We start from the raw sequence: 18,704 nt of genomic DNA on the forward strand, positions 1-18,704 counted from the left end.
TTGTTGAGCCATTCCAGTGTTGCTTTGGCCTTAAACTGAGATTCTTTGTCACATTGAAAGATGAATCATCTCCCGAACTGTTGGAGCAAGTTCTCCTGCAGTATTTGTGTCCATCCATTGTCCCTTTCAACTCTGACAAGAGTCTGATGCTGCCACCACCATATTGCACTGTTAATATGATGTTTCTTGAGGAACAGGCAGTGTTAGTTTTAAGCCACGCATACCTCTTTGAAGTCATCAACAACAACATTTATTTCTATAGCACATTTTCATGCAAATGACGTCGCTCAAAGTGTTTTACAATATGAAGAAAGAAAAACAGAAAAATATAAAAATAAGATTAGCCAATACTAATTAACAAAGAATGAAGTAAGGTGCGATGGCCATCAAAATCTGCAGGGGTTCCGAGGCCATGAGACCATCTCATCTGACCATAACACCTTCTCTTGCATCTTAACTGTGTCTTTCTCATGCTTTGTAGCATTTACATTTTACATTAACTTATATGGCTGACGCCTTTATCCAAGGTGACTTGCAACATTTGTGATACAATCATTTCCTTTTCTTTTGGTTTTCCAGTTGGAGCACAGGCGGGTGACGTGACTTGCTCATCAACAACATTTATTTCTGTAGCACATTTTCATACAAAAGATGTAGCTCAAAGTGCTTTACAAGATGAAGGAAGAGAAAACAAAAGAAAAAAGAATTAAAATATAAGAATGAAATTAGGCAATACTAATTAACATAGACTAAAAGTAAGGTCCGATGGCCAGGTAGGACAGAAAGAACAAAAAAAACTCCAGACGGCTGGAGAAAAAAACAAAATCTGCAGGGGTTCTAAGGCCACAAGACCACCTGGCCAGCCCCCACTGGGCATCCTACCTAACATAAATGATATCAATCAGTCCCCATGGGTTTTAGGCTTCACGTGGAAGAATTTGATGATGCTGGTCATGTAGACCTCTGGCCTTCACTCCATCAAAGTAAGGACAGCATGGTGTCCCGATCAGGTGGCGGGGGCGCAGATCAGCATCACAGAAAACAAGAAAAAGAACAGCAGAGAAAGTAGAGGTTAGTACGGATTTTGGAGCCATGAAAGAAATAATACTTAAATGCATATACAGAATATCAGGGTTACACTAAACTGAAGGTATGAGAAAGCCTTGTTAAAGTAATCTGTTTTTAGACGTTTTGTAAAGTGTTCCACCGTATCAGCCTGGCAAATTTCTATTGGTAAGCTATTCCAGATTTTAGGTGTATAACAGCAGAGTAAGTTTACCTTTTGGAATTCTAGTCAGACACTCATTTGAAGATTTAAGGTTATGATTTGGATCGTAAGGTGAAAGGCATACTCAGGGTCACACCGTGGTGTCAGTAGCAGGATTTGAACCCACAACCTCAGGGTTTGAAATCCAAAGCCTTAACTACGACACCACACTGCCTACTGTGCAAATGCCATATGTGGTTTTATCTGGAGCTTCTTAAGGAATGGCTCCTTTCTTGCTCCCCTCCCATAGAGGCCTGTTTTATGGAGAGCCCTAGAAATTGTGGACCCCTGCACCTTCACTCCAGCTTCAGCTAAAGAGCATTGCAGATTTCGGAGATGGACAGTTGGATTTTTAGTATGATTTGGATTTGTTTAGAGTCCTGGAGACCTCGGCCATCAAGCTGCCTCCCCCATTTGGCCATTCTACAGCTGAAACAGCGCTTGGCCTATCTATCTATCTATCTATCTATCTATCTATCTATCTATCTATCTATCTATCTATCTATCTATCTATCTATCTATCTATCTATTATATAGTGTCTTTCATATCTATCTATCTATCTATCTATCTATCTATCTATCTATCTATCTATCTATCTATCTATCTAATCCTGCCAACTACTCTATCTATCTTGAGGATAATTTAACTAGTATGCAAAAACTAACTTTAAGTTTCTCTTCTTCATTTAATTATCTACAGAAAATGCTTTATTTGGACTTTGGAAATGTATTGTTGCAGCATAAGAGTCACATTACAAATACTATATTGATAAATATGTGGACAAATATTTTGTCATGCTGAAAATTAGATTGACTTTCAAGAAGATTGAATACTTTTGCAAGACACTTTAATTGTGAGTGGGCCATGCAATGAATGGACCAGCTGCCCGGGTTACACGCTGGGCCCTGTGATCCTGAATTGGATTCAAAAAATATTATTTGATCCATGTTGCCATTGTTTTGACAACTGTTGCTGATTACAGGATTTTTTTTATTATTGTTTGCAGAAATTAAACCAAAGAAGAAGAAGGCTGTGATTCAAAATAAAGTTGGCTGGATGGCTCTGCAGCAGAAGATCACAGCACTACAACAGCAGATAGCTGCTTTACACACAGAAAAGCGAGTAGCCTTAAGTACCACAAGGGAGCTAAAGGAAACCAACAAGAAGATAACTTCACAGTTGAACTTGGTCAACCAGAGATTTCAGATCAGCAAGCAGGTTGCGCAGGTAAAGAGATTTTGCACTGGCTGCACAACAGGGCCTCTGCCCTTATCATGCTTAATAAGCACATGGCTGACAAGGCTGCCCTTACAGAAAGAGGTCAGCATCTACAGAACAATAGCATTGTACGGCTGTGCATTTCATTGGCAGTCTTGTCTCTCCGCAGTAAAATGTAAAAAATTCCTTACTCCTATTTTATTTCTGTCTAAGGTAATGTGTTGTGCTGGAGATTTGAATGTTCGGTTAGCAGCCGTTGGGAATTACGCATGCAGCGTCACCATTAGTATGGATACACTAAATATTTCCCTGGGTCTCGTACTTCATTTCTAGTAAAATTTTGTTTAATGGAATCAGGGTAAAATTATGACATAGTATTCAGACAATGTTTCACAACTCATCCAAAAAATTCACGTGTACCTCATTTGGTTTCCAGCCTTATGTCCTGTGCTACCGGAATAATCACATTTGGAAAAGGAATAAATGAGCAGACCCAGAGATTTCGTAGACTTGACACAGTCGGCGTCTCAGACACTGCAAAAAAAGAAAGGGGTCCTTGTTTTTCAAAGGTGGCTTTTGAATTCGCTCTCTCCCTGCATTGAGTCGCAAAGATATTTTCTTTGGTTAATAAAACTGTTCCATATATCCGGCACTTTTTTATTGTAGCTGTTCCGCTTTTTGGTGTTTCTTCCTTTAAGAATTTCAGTTTTGCCCTTATATGGTATGGACAATTTGAAAGGACACTCGTTACATCTAGAAAGTTTTGGGGTGCCAGCTGGGTCACCCCTTTTTTAATCTTACACATTAACTTTAAATACAAAGAAAGCTTGATGACGTTAAAATGGTCATGAACCTCATTCGAGCTTGTAGTCTTGTGAAAGAAGTCTAAACGGGTCATTGTTGAGAGCTCTGTGTTGATCGTAACACGGGTCTGATCTGAGATAACATTCTCCTGAACATCTGTTCTTTTAAAGTATATCTTCTTGCTGCTGAGGATAACAGAAGAGACAAAGATGTTAGATACTGCGCCCCCTCTTGCCCTGGGGTGATATTGCATGATATTGTGTTTAAAAAGAAAAAAAAAACAGGAACAGATCATGATCGCATTTTTAAATCACATCACAGAGTACTGAGGCTTTCTGTGACCACATCAGCCCTTCACAAGATGGACTCATACAAACTCACACATTAACACAAGTTCAATTTAAAATTAACACTCACATCTTTGAGAACATTAGAGTGTGGTGTGTCACTGTGATCTGTGAAGAGTATCCCTTAGTACACAAAACAAAGGCCATGAATTGACACAGTTGAAAATATTGGAGCTATGTAAACCAGTGGACCGAGAGAAACATGACTGCCATGTAAGCCACCTGACAGGGAAATGAGAAGAGACAAGTGGAGAGACGACTCAGACAGGCTGTTAAAAGTGAGCAGATGTACCCCGTGGTCCAATGGTCAGTTTATGGTCAACTGGTACTGCGTGCTGTGCTTAGCAGAAGACCGAGCTTTATAAAAAGAAAAAATAAATAAATAATACGGGGAGAATGTCCAGGCCTGGATGAGGAGCAGGATTCAAATCCAGGGCAGGATTTCCAAAAGGTAACAATGCTGACCTCTGTGTTATTGTGAGCCTGTCTGAGGAACTTATTTATTTAATTAGAGTATGTAAATGGCATTGATGTAAAGAGAGCTCCATTGCCCCTCTTTCTTTATTAGCATTTCTTTTTCCATGGAGACACAGAGGGGCAATCTCAAATGTCCAAGTATGTAAATCCTAGTAAACACCGGCATAATTGGTTACACAAAAATTGGAAAATGGAGCCCTTATGGTCTCCAGGACACACTTGATTTCACCTCTGCTCCTAAGGTTTTCTTATCTTTGCTCACAGAGAACAGGGTGGGCTGAAATCATATTCCGTTCACTGCAAGAAAGCCAACTTCTCTGAAGCATTTTGAATGTGAAGCCAATTTAAAATATCTTGGGTCTGCATTAATGTGCCTTAAAGATAGCATTCTTATATTTAAGTTATGGATCAATGGAGTGTCATGGTGGCAAGTAGTGTTTATCTGTCTGTCTGTCTATTATATAGTTCCTTATCTATCTATCTATCTATCTATCTATCTATTATCTATCTATCTTTCTATATCTATCTATATATCTATCTATCTATCTATCTATCTATCTATCTATCTATCTATCTATCTATCTATCTATCTATCTATCTATCTATTATATAGTGCCTTTCACATCTATCCATCTATCCGTTCATATAGCACTTCCCATATCTTTCTGTTTGTCTGTCTATCTAATAGGTTTGTGTGTCTGTGTGTATGTTAACATTTTTAATTTGTTGTCTGTATGTATTTTTTGTTCTAATCTATTTGCATACAGCTTAATTTCAGGGTTATTTCAGGTTTCTTGAGTAAACATTACTAATAAAATTAAAATTATTTTTGTTATTATAAAATTTAGAGGATGATTGTCCCAAATCATCTTTATTTTTATTACCATTCTTATTTTAACTTCACTTGTTTGTTGTCTGGTACAAATCTTGTAATCGATATTTAACCCACTTCCTATTGTCCAAATGACTTGAAATTTTGCAAACTTACTCACTTCCAATGACAATACATGAATCAATAATCAGTTCCACTAATTGATTAATTAATCCATGTTAATTAAGAAATAAAATTTTCATACGAAGAACAGTTCACGATTTCACCAATAGATGGCGCTAGTAATAGCTAGAAATATTAAAGTGTTAAAATATTGATTACAAAATTATACTAAAACAAACCTAAGACTAAAAGTTGAAAATAATATATATATATATATATATAAATAATTTTTAAAAATGCTTATATTAAGTTAAAAGTGTACTAAAAGTAAAAATAAGTCTCTCATACATCACTCGTAAAATAAAAGCGTGGGCACTTTTCATCAATCAACATTCAAAAACACTTTTTAAAATCTTAGCAGAAGGGCCCACCTTTTATTTTACGAGTGATGTATGAGAGACTTATTTTTTACTTTTTAGTACACTTTTTAACTTAATATAAGCGTGGTTTTTAAAAAGCATTTTTTATGTATATATTATTGTATTATTGAGTGCAAAGCATGCTACTGCAGTTTCATTACCGTTCATCAGATAACTTTTATTTATTTTAATCTTACTGGTTATAAATATTACATCAAATGAGAATGGTGTACGTCACACATATACTGCTGGGTTTTCTTCAAATCAGATTGGACACCTCATTGTTTACCCATCTAGAGAGCAAAGAAAATTATTTAAAAGTTAATGAGGTAAATGTCAGCACATGCCATATGTCATTTATTCAGGACACCATTGATGCATTTTTACTAGAGTGTAAAGAACTTTTGGACTTTAAACATAAATTCACATAATGTGAATTTGATTTTTTTCCCAATTTACCCAAAGTAGAGCTTTACACAATTCATTTTAATTTGTTTTATTTTTGTTTGGTACTCTTCACTGAATGCAGGCTGAGAGTGCTCTAATACGTTCTAGGATAAGGTGCTGTTACAAACTTTACAAATTGTTAATTACATAATATATACACATACTGCTACCAATTTGTTTAAACACACATGGAGAGAAAGCAGGTCCAAAATAAGTATCTGTTTGACATGTCTGTAATTTGACATGTTTACCAGTTGACAGTGGAGAAGAGGAAAACAAAAATGCCATTTGGCAGCATTCCTAGAAAAATAAATAAACCTGTGGGGGGATTCCACAGTCAGTTAGAACACAAGATCAGATAAAGTGACAGTCCTGGAGACCTCGGCCAATCAGCTTCTCCTTCCTGGCCATTATACAACAGTCAGTGCTGGGCCGACTAATCAGACAACAGCATCTTTCCTCTCTGTCGATTTTAAGATTCCCAGTATGTCAAATGCCTTTCCATTGGCAGGAAAACAGCTTGGCAGTAAGGCAGTGGCACCAAATGCCACAACAGGAAATTGAGGAGAAAAACAGAATAGAGGAGGATTAATAATGGTTACCAATAAATAACAGTACTTATGTTTTTTGTTCAAATGACTAACAGACACAGATGCAGTATGGACGGCTACTCGGCAGTTCTAGTCGGGGTATACTGGACTAATGTTGTGAGATTTCAGCCTGAGACTGAAGGGACTTGTCTTATATAACCAGTTATATCGATCCATGGCTTCAGGTGTCTGTTCCTGAAAGCTCGACCTCCCATCGTTATTTTATGAATTCATGGAATCTTCAGTAGGTTTTCATATTGAAATCTTTATGCACCCTCAGTTTGTAAGTGATACATTCAGAATTTTAAACAGGACCTTATACGATTTTGAAATCCACTCCAAGCGTAACTGGGAGCCAGAGCAAGGACTTGAGAATTTGAGTTGTGTGTTTATGCTTTCTAGTTCTTGTAATGATTCTTGCAGCAGCATTTTAAATTAACGGAAAGCTACATGTTAAAAGTGATTTGAACAGCCAGTGAGTAACGCGTTACAGTAGTCAATCCTACTTGAACTACAGGTAAAAATCCGTTACAGCAAACCGCCAGGGACCTAAAAAAATATTTAGCTGTAATGAGATTCTGTATTTGTCACTATAGTGCTTTTTTTTAACTTGCGTCCAGGCGTTTGCAGTCATTTCAATAGCTTCTTTCACGTTAATTTTCATCTCCTCCTATCTACAAGTTATGCTGACGAGAATTTTTCTCAGCATTTCCTTACGATAATACACTTTCAGGGTGCGAATCATGCCCAAATCCAATGGCCGAAGCACTGCTGTGCAATTGGGTGGGAGGAATTCAATGCGAACTTTATCTAAATACGGAAGTATGTTGTGGGCAGCACAGTTATCAATCAGAAGCCAAATCATCCTTTTCTCCTTCTTCATATTGTGAGGTTTCTGAACTCTTTTGCGATCCCCCCCACCCAACGGGAACGTCACGTTGAAGTGCGTCCCGAAGCGCGATTGCCGCATCTGTGTAAGATTGTTTGTCCGTTGCCGGGGCAGGGCAACAGTAGGCTCACAGCGCTGCAGTGAAGCACTACAGAAGCGAATCCTAAAAGATCAGGGTCACGCTATAAGTCCCTGTCTTGCACCCCAAAACACGAGGCTGAGTCTCAGTAATTTAGCAAAACCAGCTTTATTCAGCTTGAAACAGGAACAGCGCAGTTATTTATTGTAGCGGGATCTGCCACTCTCCTATACACAGGCACAGCAGTCAGGCAGGGTCATGGCCAGCTTATACTGTGCCCTGCATTTACAATGTTCCTTGTATCACCCATTGAGTTTGCTTTGGCAGAGAGACGCAGCAGAACTGTGAGCCTGCTGTTGCCCCAGCAGCAGATAAATAATCTTCCACAGACACGGTGATCGCACTTTGGGGCGCTGTTCGGAGTGTCGTCCAGTTGACGGAGGTTCCAAGTGAGTTTAGAAATTTCACATTTTCTTTAATGAGTGCTGCATTAATAGGAATGTATCTTGAACGAGCATCAGTTAACCACAGAAAAATGGCTTTTTCGACGTCTTCAAATGCAGCAGTTCGTATACATTTGCAACCCAAGATTTTTTTTGCTCGGTCTTTCAAGAAAGTTGACAGTGTCGATGGCGAAATTCTGAATTCACTGGTTTAAAATCTAATTTAAATTTAAAGTTTTTTTTCTTTCTAATATGTCTGTTATCGTTTTTTCGTGTCTGCCATTTCCATAGGAGGGTGACAATGAGTTCAATTCCAATGGATGTTTTTCAAATGTTAACGAGCAATAAGCAAAAGGTATCACTGAATACCACCGAAAACAAAAACGGCAAAAAAAAAAAAAACTACGAGGAAAGTTTTTTTTTTTTAAAACAATGTTTCTCTTCGGGGATCGTTGTGCACAACTGAGCTGCGACCACAGAACTAACTTCTCTGCGGATGATTCATTCAGGCATTGAAAGGATCTGCTGAATGTACTTTATTAGTAACGAGATTTTTATAGACTCGTGTCATATGGGGAAACTGTTGGGACCATAAAAATACTTTGTTGTAATAAAAATTTCATTGTAAAGATATTCGTTGTAATGGAACTTTTACCTGTATATGCATGAATTAATTAATCCCTCCGTTTCAAAGCACCATAGTGTTTAAGACAATTGGCGTCACATGTGTTTGTGATTCCTCAGGTGGGTTTCATTGCTTGATAAGAGACCTCAGCTTGCTTGTCCCCCTTGGAGTCTGTAGTCTCCATCGTTCAACATGAGGGCAAGAGCTGTGCCAACGAAAGTCAAAGAAGCCATTATGAGGTGTAAAACAAGAATTAAACCCTTGGAGACATCGATAAAACCTTAGGATGACTCAAATCAACTGTCAGGAATGTCACAAAATAGAAAGAACACACCGTTGGGCTCTGGAATCACAAAGGGACTAGTAGGCCTCCACTGTTGATGACAGAAAATTTTCCCTATGGTCAAGAAAAAGCAACACACGCCTGTCTAGCAGATTAGAAAGTCTTCAGGAGGCAGAAGTTTGTGTGTCAGAGTTGACTGTCAGCAGAAGACTTCATGAACAAAAACACTGAGGACACACTGTGAGATGCAAACCACTAGTGAGCCACAAAAACAGGACTGCCAGATTACAGTTTGTGAAAAAAGGACTTAAAAGAGTCTGCAGAAGTCTGAGTAAACAGATGAGGACAAAGATGAACCTCATCAGAGCGATGTCAAGAGCAAAGTGTGGAGAGGACAAGGAACTGCCTGAGATCCAAAGCAGACTGCCTCATCTGTTAAACATGGCGGTGCTGGTGGTCTTATGGCTTGGGCATGTATGGCTGCCACAGGTCCTATAACACACTTCTCTTCATTGATGATGGAACTGCTGATGGCACAATGAATTCTGAGGTGTATTGAGAAACATCTGATCTGCTTGAGTTCCAGTAAAGGCCTTCAAACTCACTGGATGGCATTTCATCCTACAAAAAGATAATGAGCCAAGTGGACTACTGAGGCAACATAAGAGGTTTTTAAAGCAAAAAAGATGGACAATTCTGAAATGGCCAAGCCAGTCACCTGATTTAAACCCAATTGAGTGGGCCTTCCATATGCTGAATAGAAAACGTAAGGGGACAAGACCCCTGAAACAAGTTGGATCTGAAGATGGCTGCATTAGAAGCTTGGCAGAGCACTACCAGAGAAGTCCTCAGAAGCTGGTGACTGTCATGATGCGGGTTCTGCTTCACGCTCCCATCTGACTTTGTCACCTATCGGTAATGTCACCGGATGAGCTGGACAGTGAAGACATCAATGAAGCAAGGGAATGGTGCAAAAGATGCAGAAGTGCTTTTATTTAAAACAACAAAATTAACACCATGTTCAAAATAAACAGTGCAGGGTTTCCAAAATGTCAAAGAATGAAATAATCCATTAAAACCAGTGATAAAGTGGAGGTTAAAATATCTAAAAAGAATCTTTAAAAACCAAGGTTAAAACATTGGCTGGATGCAGTCCTTTTTAAAACAAAACCTAGTGCCTTCTTTCTACTTGGGGCTCCCCTGCTTCTCACATCCAGGCTTGGCACCAGGGGATTCGCCCTACCTGCAGCTGTCCTTCTTCACGTCCGGTTGCCTTTCGATCCCTGGCTCCGTCAGACCGATTCTTAGGTTCCCCAACAGTCAGGGCGCTCACGCTGGGGTTCACTCTCCTAAGACTCCCGCTGCCTACCGTGGCCTTATGCGGCAAGCCAACCACCTTCCAGGTCACTGCAGCTCCTTGATTGCTCAACTGGAGTGACCACTTCCTACAGCCCTACCGTGTGTTAGCTCCTTCCAGCTGCTTGCAAAACACCGGCAAGTCTGCTCTCGATTGCTCACTCTGCCTGTCTCGCCCCAGCTCTTTATTTCTCCAGCCTTGCCTGTCTTCCTCCTCCTCCTCCTCCTAACCTTCGTTCACTCCAATCCTTTTTTTCTTCCCCCTCCACACTCGCGCTCCTACTATATATAATGGGGATGTGGCTCAGGTGTGGCGATTAGCAGCTCCTGGCATCAATTACAGATGCGGACGATTCCTCATCTGCGCACATAAGCGAAGAAACGTCCGCCTCATGTAGCGTCCGAGAACTGCTCTGGCCACACTACAATGCCCCCTCTTTAAGCCGATCTGTTTAAAACCTGAGCTTTTTTTTATCTGAGCCGTGGACCTGTTATACCACAGTGAAATCTATGAATTGCGGACTTCAAGCAGTCATTGCATGGGTGGGATATGCAACAAAGTTCTGAATATGACGGCCTTAATAGACCTGCCATTGCTGGGTGCAGACATTATGGTGCCCTGAAAAGAGGGGACCTTGTAGAAAAAGTGTTGTGTGATCAAAATGTATGCACATCCCCTTAATAGAATTCTGTAATGTGCACTTTAATCACAATATCTGAATTGTTTGTTTTGTGATTTGAAACTGTGGAGCAGAGGGGGACATTAAGCAAAAATGTGTCTTTGTCCCAAGTATTATGGAGGGCCCTATACATTAAGGAAACACAGACAAGCATTCATTTTGGCTTAGAGACCCGCTGTCTCTGCTGCTCCACTCATTCAGGAGGCCACGCTGGTGTCTCCTCTATCTCATTCATGCAAACGGCCATGTTGCGTCTCTACCATTCCATGCAGGGGTTGTACTGGACCACGTCAGACCAGAGGCCAATCATCATACTAAGACCGATAGACACCAGGTGGCATAAGTAAGTAAGATAAACTGCTTAATAATCAGCTTGTATTATTTTTGCCCACACTCATTGATAACCCTTTAGATTGGGTACTGCAAAAATTCATCTGTAACTCACTCTTATGTAACAAGACCTTAATTAAGTTCTAAATGTGAGGGCTTTTAAAGACCCGCCATTGCTGTGTCCAAACATTATGGTACCCTGAATGGGTGGGGGGCATAGATAAAAAGTGTTGTAATTTCTTCATGGTGTGAGTGAAATGTATGCACATCCCCTTAAATGAAAGTCCGCCATGTGCACTTGAACCACAACATCTGAATTGTTTGTTTTGTGATTTGAAACTGTGGAGCAGAGGGGGACATTAAGTAAAAATGTGTCTTTGTCCCAAACATTATGGAGGGCCCTGTACATTAAGGATACACAGATTTTGGCTCAGAGACCCGCTGTCTCTGCTGCTCCACTCATTCAGGAGGCCATGCTGGTGTCTCTCTATCTCACTCATGCAAACAGCCATGTTGCGTCTCTACCATTTCCATGCAAGGGCTGTGCTGGACCACGTCAGACCGGAGGCCAATCAACGTACTAAGACAGAGAGAGACATCGGGTGGCATAAGTAAGTAATATAAACTGCTAAATAATCAGCTTGTATTATTTTTGCCAGCACTCATTGGTAATACTGCAAAACTTCTTCTATAACTCACTCTTATGCAACAAGACCTTAATGAAGTTCTAAATGTGAAGATCTTTAAAAGGCCCACCATTGCTGTGTCCAAACATTATGGTACCCTGAATTGGTGGGGGGCATATTTTAAAAGTGTTGTAATTTCTTTATGGTGTGACTGAAATGCATGCAAATCCCCTTCAATGAAAGTCTGCCATGTGCACTTTAATCACGACCTCTGCATTTGTTTGGTTTGTAGTTTTAAACTTTGGAGCAAGGGGGGAGATCAAGGAAAAAATACGCCTTTGTCCCAAACATTATGGAGGGCACTATATAAACACACACTTAATGTATATTCTCATCATTTGTACCAGTCCTTTGACCACCTAGATTTATTATTTTTTCCCTTAACCTGTGACTTGGGTAACTCCTCCACCACATTAACTCTCTAGCTGTATGTTTAGAGTCCGTGCCGACTTGCTGTATCCATAATAACAACAAGGAGGTCCCCGCCGTGCGCCAGCACCTCGTGAATGGCAGCCCTGAGAGTTCACCCTTCACCACACCATCCGTCAGTTTCTCTTAGTGTTGCTACTCCTGCTTCTGTTTGTTGTTTGGCACCCGAGGGGCAGCATTTATTGTGAAAGTTGATGGGAGAATCATCTCCCACCTTCGGAATGGTTTACTGCAATTCATTTCTGATGAACGTCGCTGTGCTCAAGGGTGACTAAAAAGCAGAAGTTCACAGCCTGGCCTTTTAAAAAAGATAAAACACGCTTAACAATATACTCCAAGAAACCAAGACACACTTGTTGCAATAAAGACAGATAAAATAAATATATGTAACACATTTACTATTTAAATATAAAAAAGTAGCAATAATTAACACTGGCATCTCTTCATGCATAATTAGAAATCTAATTACGATGTCAGCCTGACTTACTGGCAGCTTAACGCATCTCTTCAAAAGATCTTCCTGTCTGCTTCCTATCTCTCCATTTTATTAACCAGCTTTTCCAGTAGCAGGCAATTTTTTCCCTTACATTGCACATACTGATATGAAGGGAAGATTAAAATGATTTGCGGTACACTCATGCCAGATATAATAGCCAATGGAAAGATTATTTATTTTATACTTATACTTTTTTTTTTTAATGTATTTTTAACAAATCTTAGAATTGTATCCTTGGTGTTGTGTGGCAGCTTGTGGAACTCCGTGATCGTTAAGACTCCACACATCAAGGCGCTATATAACCCGACATTCTGTTAGCCTTCTTAGTGGCTTCTGAATACTGTCTGGCCGCTGAGTCCTCTACGACTCTTAAATTCTTCTCATAAGGTGTTCTTTCAATTTTCAGACCTCCCGTTGTGCATTCAAACTTCAGATTGTTAATTCTTACGTGTAACACTTTATATTTACTGATATTAAATTTCATCTGCCCAATCCTGTATGCTATCCCAGTTCCCCAGTGATGATCTAACAGATTCTCAATAATCTGGCAGTACATCTCACGTGGTATCATCTGCAAACTTAACCAGTTTTTTATTTATATTCCTATCCAAATCATTTACAGTACAAATTAAAAATAGCAACAGCCCCAGCACTGACCCCTGCTGGCCACCACTCTTAACACAATTCTGACGAGGTTCTTCACACCATCATCCTCCACTTCCTGTGTCTGAGCCAATTCTGCATCCATCTAAAAACATCACCCTGAACTGTCACATCTTTTAGTTTGATGCCCAACCTCTCATGTGGCACCTTATCAAATGCTTTCTGAAACTGCAGATAAATAATATTGTATGCACCACTCTGATTGTGTCCTTTTGTTGCTTCCTCCTCATAGAATTCCAGTTTGTCTGTAAAAGATGACTTTCCTCATCTGAACGCACGTTGACTGTTCAGTAAAACTCCTGTTCTTGCCATGTGTTGCTCAATTTTTTCCTTAATAAATCCTTCCATTAATTTACTTGTGATGCTTGTTAAGTTACTTGCCCTACTGTTACTTTGATCTGCCCAATCACCCTTTTTATAATTAACTAATATTTGCACATTACCTGCATTGTGAGGGACCATCAGTTACAGCACTGCGGCCATGTGGTGCGATTCCCCAAGGGTCATCCAGCTCACTGGATCCTCATTGTTGAGCACCCGAGTGGCTGCACCAGGCCAAGGGGACGTCCACGTAACACCTGTGTTTCCTTTAGGGGCGATATAGCTCCCTAATTGGAATAAGTTCTTTTATAATTGCGGCGTTTTAAGTAACCGAAAAATATAAAGATGATATTTAAAGGCGATATCTCTCCCATAGTGATACGCCGGTAAAAATCACATAAGAGAAAATAACTTAGCTTTCTTTACTGCCGATTTACGCGGCATTACAGACGGGAAGCCTTAATAGCAAGACAATACCAAGGTGGGATCTTGATCTATACAGTCTGCCATTTATTTTTTCGTCGCTGGAAGGGTTTTCGGGACGAATGACGATATCACCCATCCGTCCATCCATTGGCTTTGAAGTGTTTGGCTGCTTGTCCACGTATTTATACAGTCTTCTCCACCTGTAGGCCCTTCTTTGGTTTCCAAACAAGGAAAGGAAAGGATTCAATTTCATCTCTAAAATACAGGAATAGTACAATGCCTATTTTTCGCAGTTGTCCCCTTTATTCTCCAAATGCTGGCAATTTCTAAATGCTGACTAGCCCCTGTGTGCTAACTTTGGCCTGCATATGTGAATGAATTTATAAAATAATCTCTTTTACAGAGCACAGTGACATTAAACTTACATTCTTGTTACAACCTGGCTGCGCCAGATAGATGGTCATGTCCAGAGGGTGGGATTGGACCACATGTCTACCTAGGAGGTTGCCAAACGGGACCCCAAGCCGTTTCGTCGTGAGGTGGGTTTGGCAACACACTGTATACCAGGGCATTCTCCCCTGCCTGACCTGACCTTCTATATGGCAGCCAATCGTTGAGCCGCCACACTTCTCACTTCAGTTGGTTAGCACTGCTCACACAAAGCACCCCTGCTCTACTCTGTAGATTGATCGACTGCGTTCTCCGACATTCGCTGCATTTATAAAAGTCGTAACGCTACCAGTTGGGAAATGGTTTCCATCTTTACGCTTCTCGCAGTGCTGCAGTTCTTAAAACTAAACATTAAACACATACAGATATATTTCGGAACACAAAACCACTCAAGCAAAGAAGACTAAAAAAAATCACTAACTTAAATGTTAAACTGAAATCGGACTTTCTTAACCCATTGCTCCCCACTGAGCCAGTCAAAATAAGTCCGTCGATCAGCCTGCAGACACCTGGCCAGGGCACCGGTTTTAAATTTAGGTAAGGTTATCTATACGTGCACATACAAAAAGCTAGAAGCAGCTTTGACACACACAGACTGCCTGTAGGCAATCGGTGCTAAAATTTCAACAGACAAAACCGTTATTATTGACAGCAACACTTGCACACGGCGGCGAGCTCTGCCCCGCATTTCTTTAAACAAAAGCCATTCAGTCAGCAATCTGACTATAAGGTGATATGAGAATTTTGGTGTCGCACTGTGTGCACCTTTTGCTTCTCTGGAAGAAAATGGCTTTAAAAAGCAACAAAGTGGTCAAAGCTATCCCTCAAAGGCTAAGAGGGCGCGTAAAGTGCCAGTCTCTCAATGAGGAAATAACAATCTTAGATCTTTTGAAAAGTTTGCCAAAGTCATTATTGCCTAAGCCAGTGTTTCCCAACCTCGGTGCTGGAGGGCACACTGTGGCTGCAGGTTTTTTGTGCCAACCGGATTCCTAATCTGTGACAACACCTGATAGCACTGATCTTTTTAATCTAATTAACTGGTATTGTTTTTCTTTTATTCTACATTCAGAAAAGAATAGCAGCATGATTTTTATATTTATAAGACATTTAGAAATATTTCTGCTTTTGCTATTGATTTAAATGCTTAACTCTCTTTTGTTGATTTCATTCTACTTTGCCCTTTCTCTGTGCAGTTTTTCCCCTTCGTTGTATCTTATTAATGACAATTAAAAATGAGCAGAGCAGACACGCTGGCAAACAACACAGAATAATCAAAGGCCGCAACTACTTTAATGTCAGACCCACTAATTAGTAAATAATGGATTAATTAAACAATTAAAACACCTAAAAAAAGTAGATTGAAAATCAAGATGAAAATACTGTTAAAAAGAAAAAAAATACATTATTCCACTATAACTGCTTGGTATATTTTAATATACTAGGGGGCTCTACCCCCTGCTCGCTTTGCTCGCCAGCCCCTGTGTTTGGTTAATCAGATATATAATTTTAAAAGCTTTTTTTTTTTGTCTTTGGAATTGTTTCAGTTTCATTATTTGCACTTTTACTTTAAAGCTTCATTAAAAACAATATTTGGAATTACCTTTTCTTCAAGATCACATTTAATTCTGATTCCGTTTTTGGAGATACATTGTGACAACCCAACGTATAACTGCCCGTGAGTGAATAGCGTTTCTTTTACTCTAATAAATAATTAAATTCTTTTTCTAATGTTTGTCCCTGTGATTTGTTAATTGTCATAGCAAAAGCTATTCTAACGGGAAACTGTAAAGGTTTTATTACGAATGGCATATCACGATCTCCTTTGATGCGTAATGATATTCTCGGAATATATACATTACCTCTCTTTTTGCCTGTTAAAATGTGCATCGCTTCTCTGTGATTATAAATATACACCTGACCGAATTGTGTTTTCTTTGAAATGAAACTTGTCGTTGCTTTAACTGTTGCGGGACCACAGATTCTCATAGCGTATGGTCCTAAATCGTGTAAGTCTACGTTTTGTGCATTGAATGATGTGAAGGTGAAAAGACTTTGTTTTCTGCTTTTTGCCTTTTATGTCTGACCTTGCTTTGTCCTGCTATTTTTGGTCCTGATGATTAATTTCCTTTTGTTTCCGCTAATCAATCAATCAATCAATCAATCAACATTTATTTATATAGCACATATTCATACAAAAAAATGTAGCTCAAAGTGCTTTACAAAATGAATAGAGAAATAGAAGACACAATAAAAAATAAACATAAGTCAACATTAATTAACATAGAATAAGAGTAAGGTCCGATGGCCAGGGTGGACAGAAAAACAAAAAACTCCAAAGGCTGGAGAAAAAAATAAAATCTGTAGGGGTTCCAGACCAAGAGACCGCCCAGTCCCCTCTGGGCAATCTACCTAACACAAGTCAAACAGTCCTCTTTGTATTTAGGGTTTTCATGGAAGGACCTGATGATGATGGTCACGTAGACTTCTGGCTTTCAGTCCATCAATGTTGGTGCATCATGATGCTTTGAGTAGGTGGAGGTGGCGCAGGCCGCCACCACAAAGAAACCGGAAAAAGAAACAGAAGAGAGAGTATGCGATCTTTACTATCTTTTTTTGGGTACTGTAGTGACTAACGTAATAAAGTGTCACAAAAGTTTTACTTGAACAATCGCCGACTTCGTAATCCCAAACACAACTTTCTAGCGCCCTCTCCAATCCCTCATCCCCCGGGTCTCAATTGCCGCATCAATCAATACCCCGCTATCAGCCTTCCGTGCTGTACTCCTCCCTCCCTCAATCGGACCTAACAGTCACTTAAAAGCAAAAAGGATTCAGCCTGGCTGGGATGCTACAATACTTTAAAATTTTACTGCTTTCATAGTGAGGGAAGAATGGAGCGTGAGATCGACAGGCGGCTCGGTGCAGCATCTGCAGTGATGCGGGCTCTGCATCGGTCTGTCGTGGTGAAAAAGGAGCTGAGCCGTAAGGCAAAGCTCTCAATTTACCGGTCAATCTATGTTGCTACCCTCACCTATGGTCATGAGTTATGGGTAGTGACCGAAAGAACGAGATCGCGAATACAAGTGGCTGAAATGAGTTTCCTCCTCAGGGTGTCTGGGCTTTCCCTTAAAGATAAGGTGAGGAGCTCTGTCATCCGCGAGGGGCTCAGAGTAGAGCCGCTGCTCCTCCGCATCGAGAGGAGTCAGATGAGGTGGCTCGGGCATCTGATCAGGATGCCTCCTGGGCGCCTCCCTGGTGAGGTGTTCTGGGCATGTCTAACCAGGAGGAGGCCCCAGGGAAGACTCAGGACACACTGGAGGGACTATGTCTCTTGGCTGGCCTGGGAACGCCTTGGGATTCCCCCGGAAGAGCTAGAAAAAGTGGCCGGGGAGAGTGAAGTCTGGGCATCTCTGCTCAAGCTGCTGCCCCTGCGACCCGATCTCAGATAAGCGGAAGAGGATGGATGGATGGATGAATGAATGGATATTCTTTACCTTTCTCTGCATGTGTATCGCGCCAAGGAGGGAAAATCTTGTATTGCTTGGGGTAAAAGGATCCTGCTTTGAAGGGCCCCTGTAATCCAGATGTTGTGAGTTTAAGCTGACCACAGAGCAAAAATTGTGGCCTGGAAAGGACTTGCGGTGTGATTACACGGTAAAACACTGTGCACCTGAAGCTTTTAAGTTGCTTTAGATAAAAGTGCCTAGTGACGTAAATAAATGTATATTAAAGAAACTGAATCGAATTTTCAGAATTAACTCCAAGTGTGTCACCACCTTCCTGACACCCACCCGCTCTTTCGTAGATTTAATTTAGTAATTTAGAAAGTTTAATGATCTTCAAAACTCTAAAACTGTTATAGTCTCCTGTCCCCTTAGGTTGAGATTACTTTTACTTTGAGCCTTTTCCCCATAGGTTGGCAAATTTCTTACTCAGTAAGGTTTCTTGTTCCTGAGAGAAGTAATAGTCCTTGTTTGATGTAACTGTCGAAGGGCAGAAAAGCTAATTCAGCACTAAATTGCTCCTTCTCTGCTTGAATAAATC

At 40.2% G+C, this 18,704-nt stretch overlaps 1 protein-coding gene across 1 annotated transcript in view; it reads left to right on the forward strand.

Moving 5' to 3' along the window:
- cntln (centlein, centrosomal protein) overlaps window positions 1-18,704 on the forward strand; it is a 503,405-nt gene that overhangs the window by 369,078 nt on the left and 115,623 nt on the right. Inside the window, exon 19 of the mRNA XM_039758210.1 lies at window positions 2,275-2,495. Within this exon, the coding sequence (XP_039614144.1) occupies window positions 2,275-2,495 (221 nt within the window). The remainder of the gene's footprint in view (window positions 1-2,274; window positions 2,496-18,704) is intronic.

Source organism: Polypterus senegalus, chromosome 7 (assembly GCF_016835505.1).
Source record: "Polypterus senegalus isolate Bchr_013 chromosome 7, ASM1683550v1, whole genome shotgun sequence".
Classification (NCBI taxonomy): Eukaryota; Metazoa; Chordata; class Cladistia; order Polypteriformes; family Polypteridae; genus Polypterus; species Polypterus senegalus.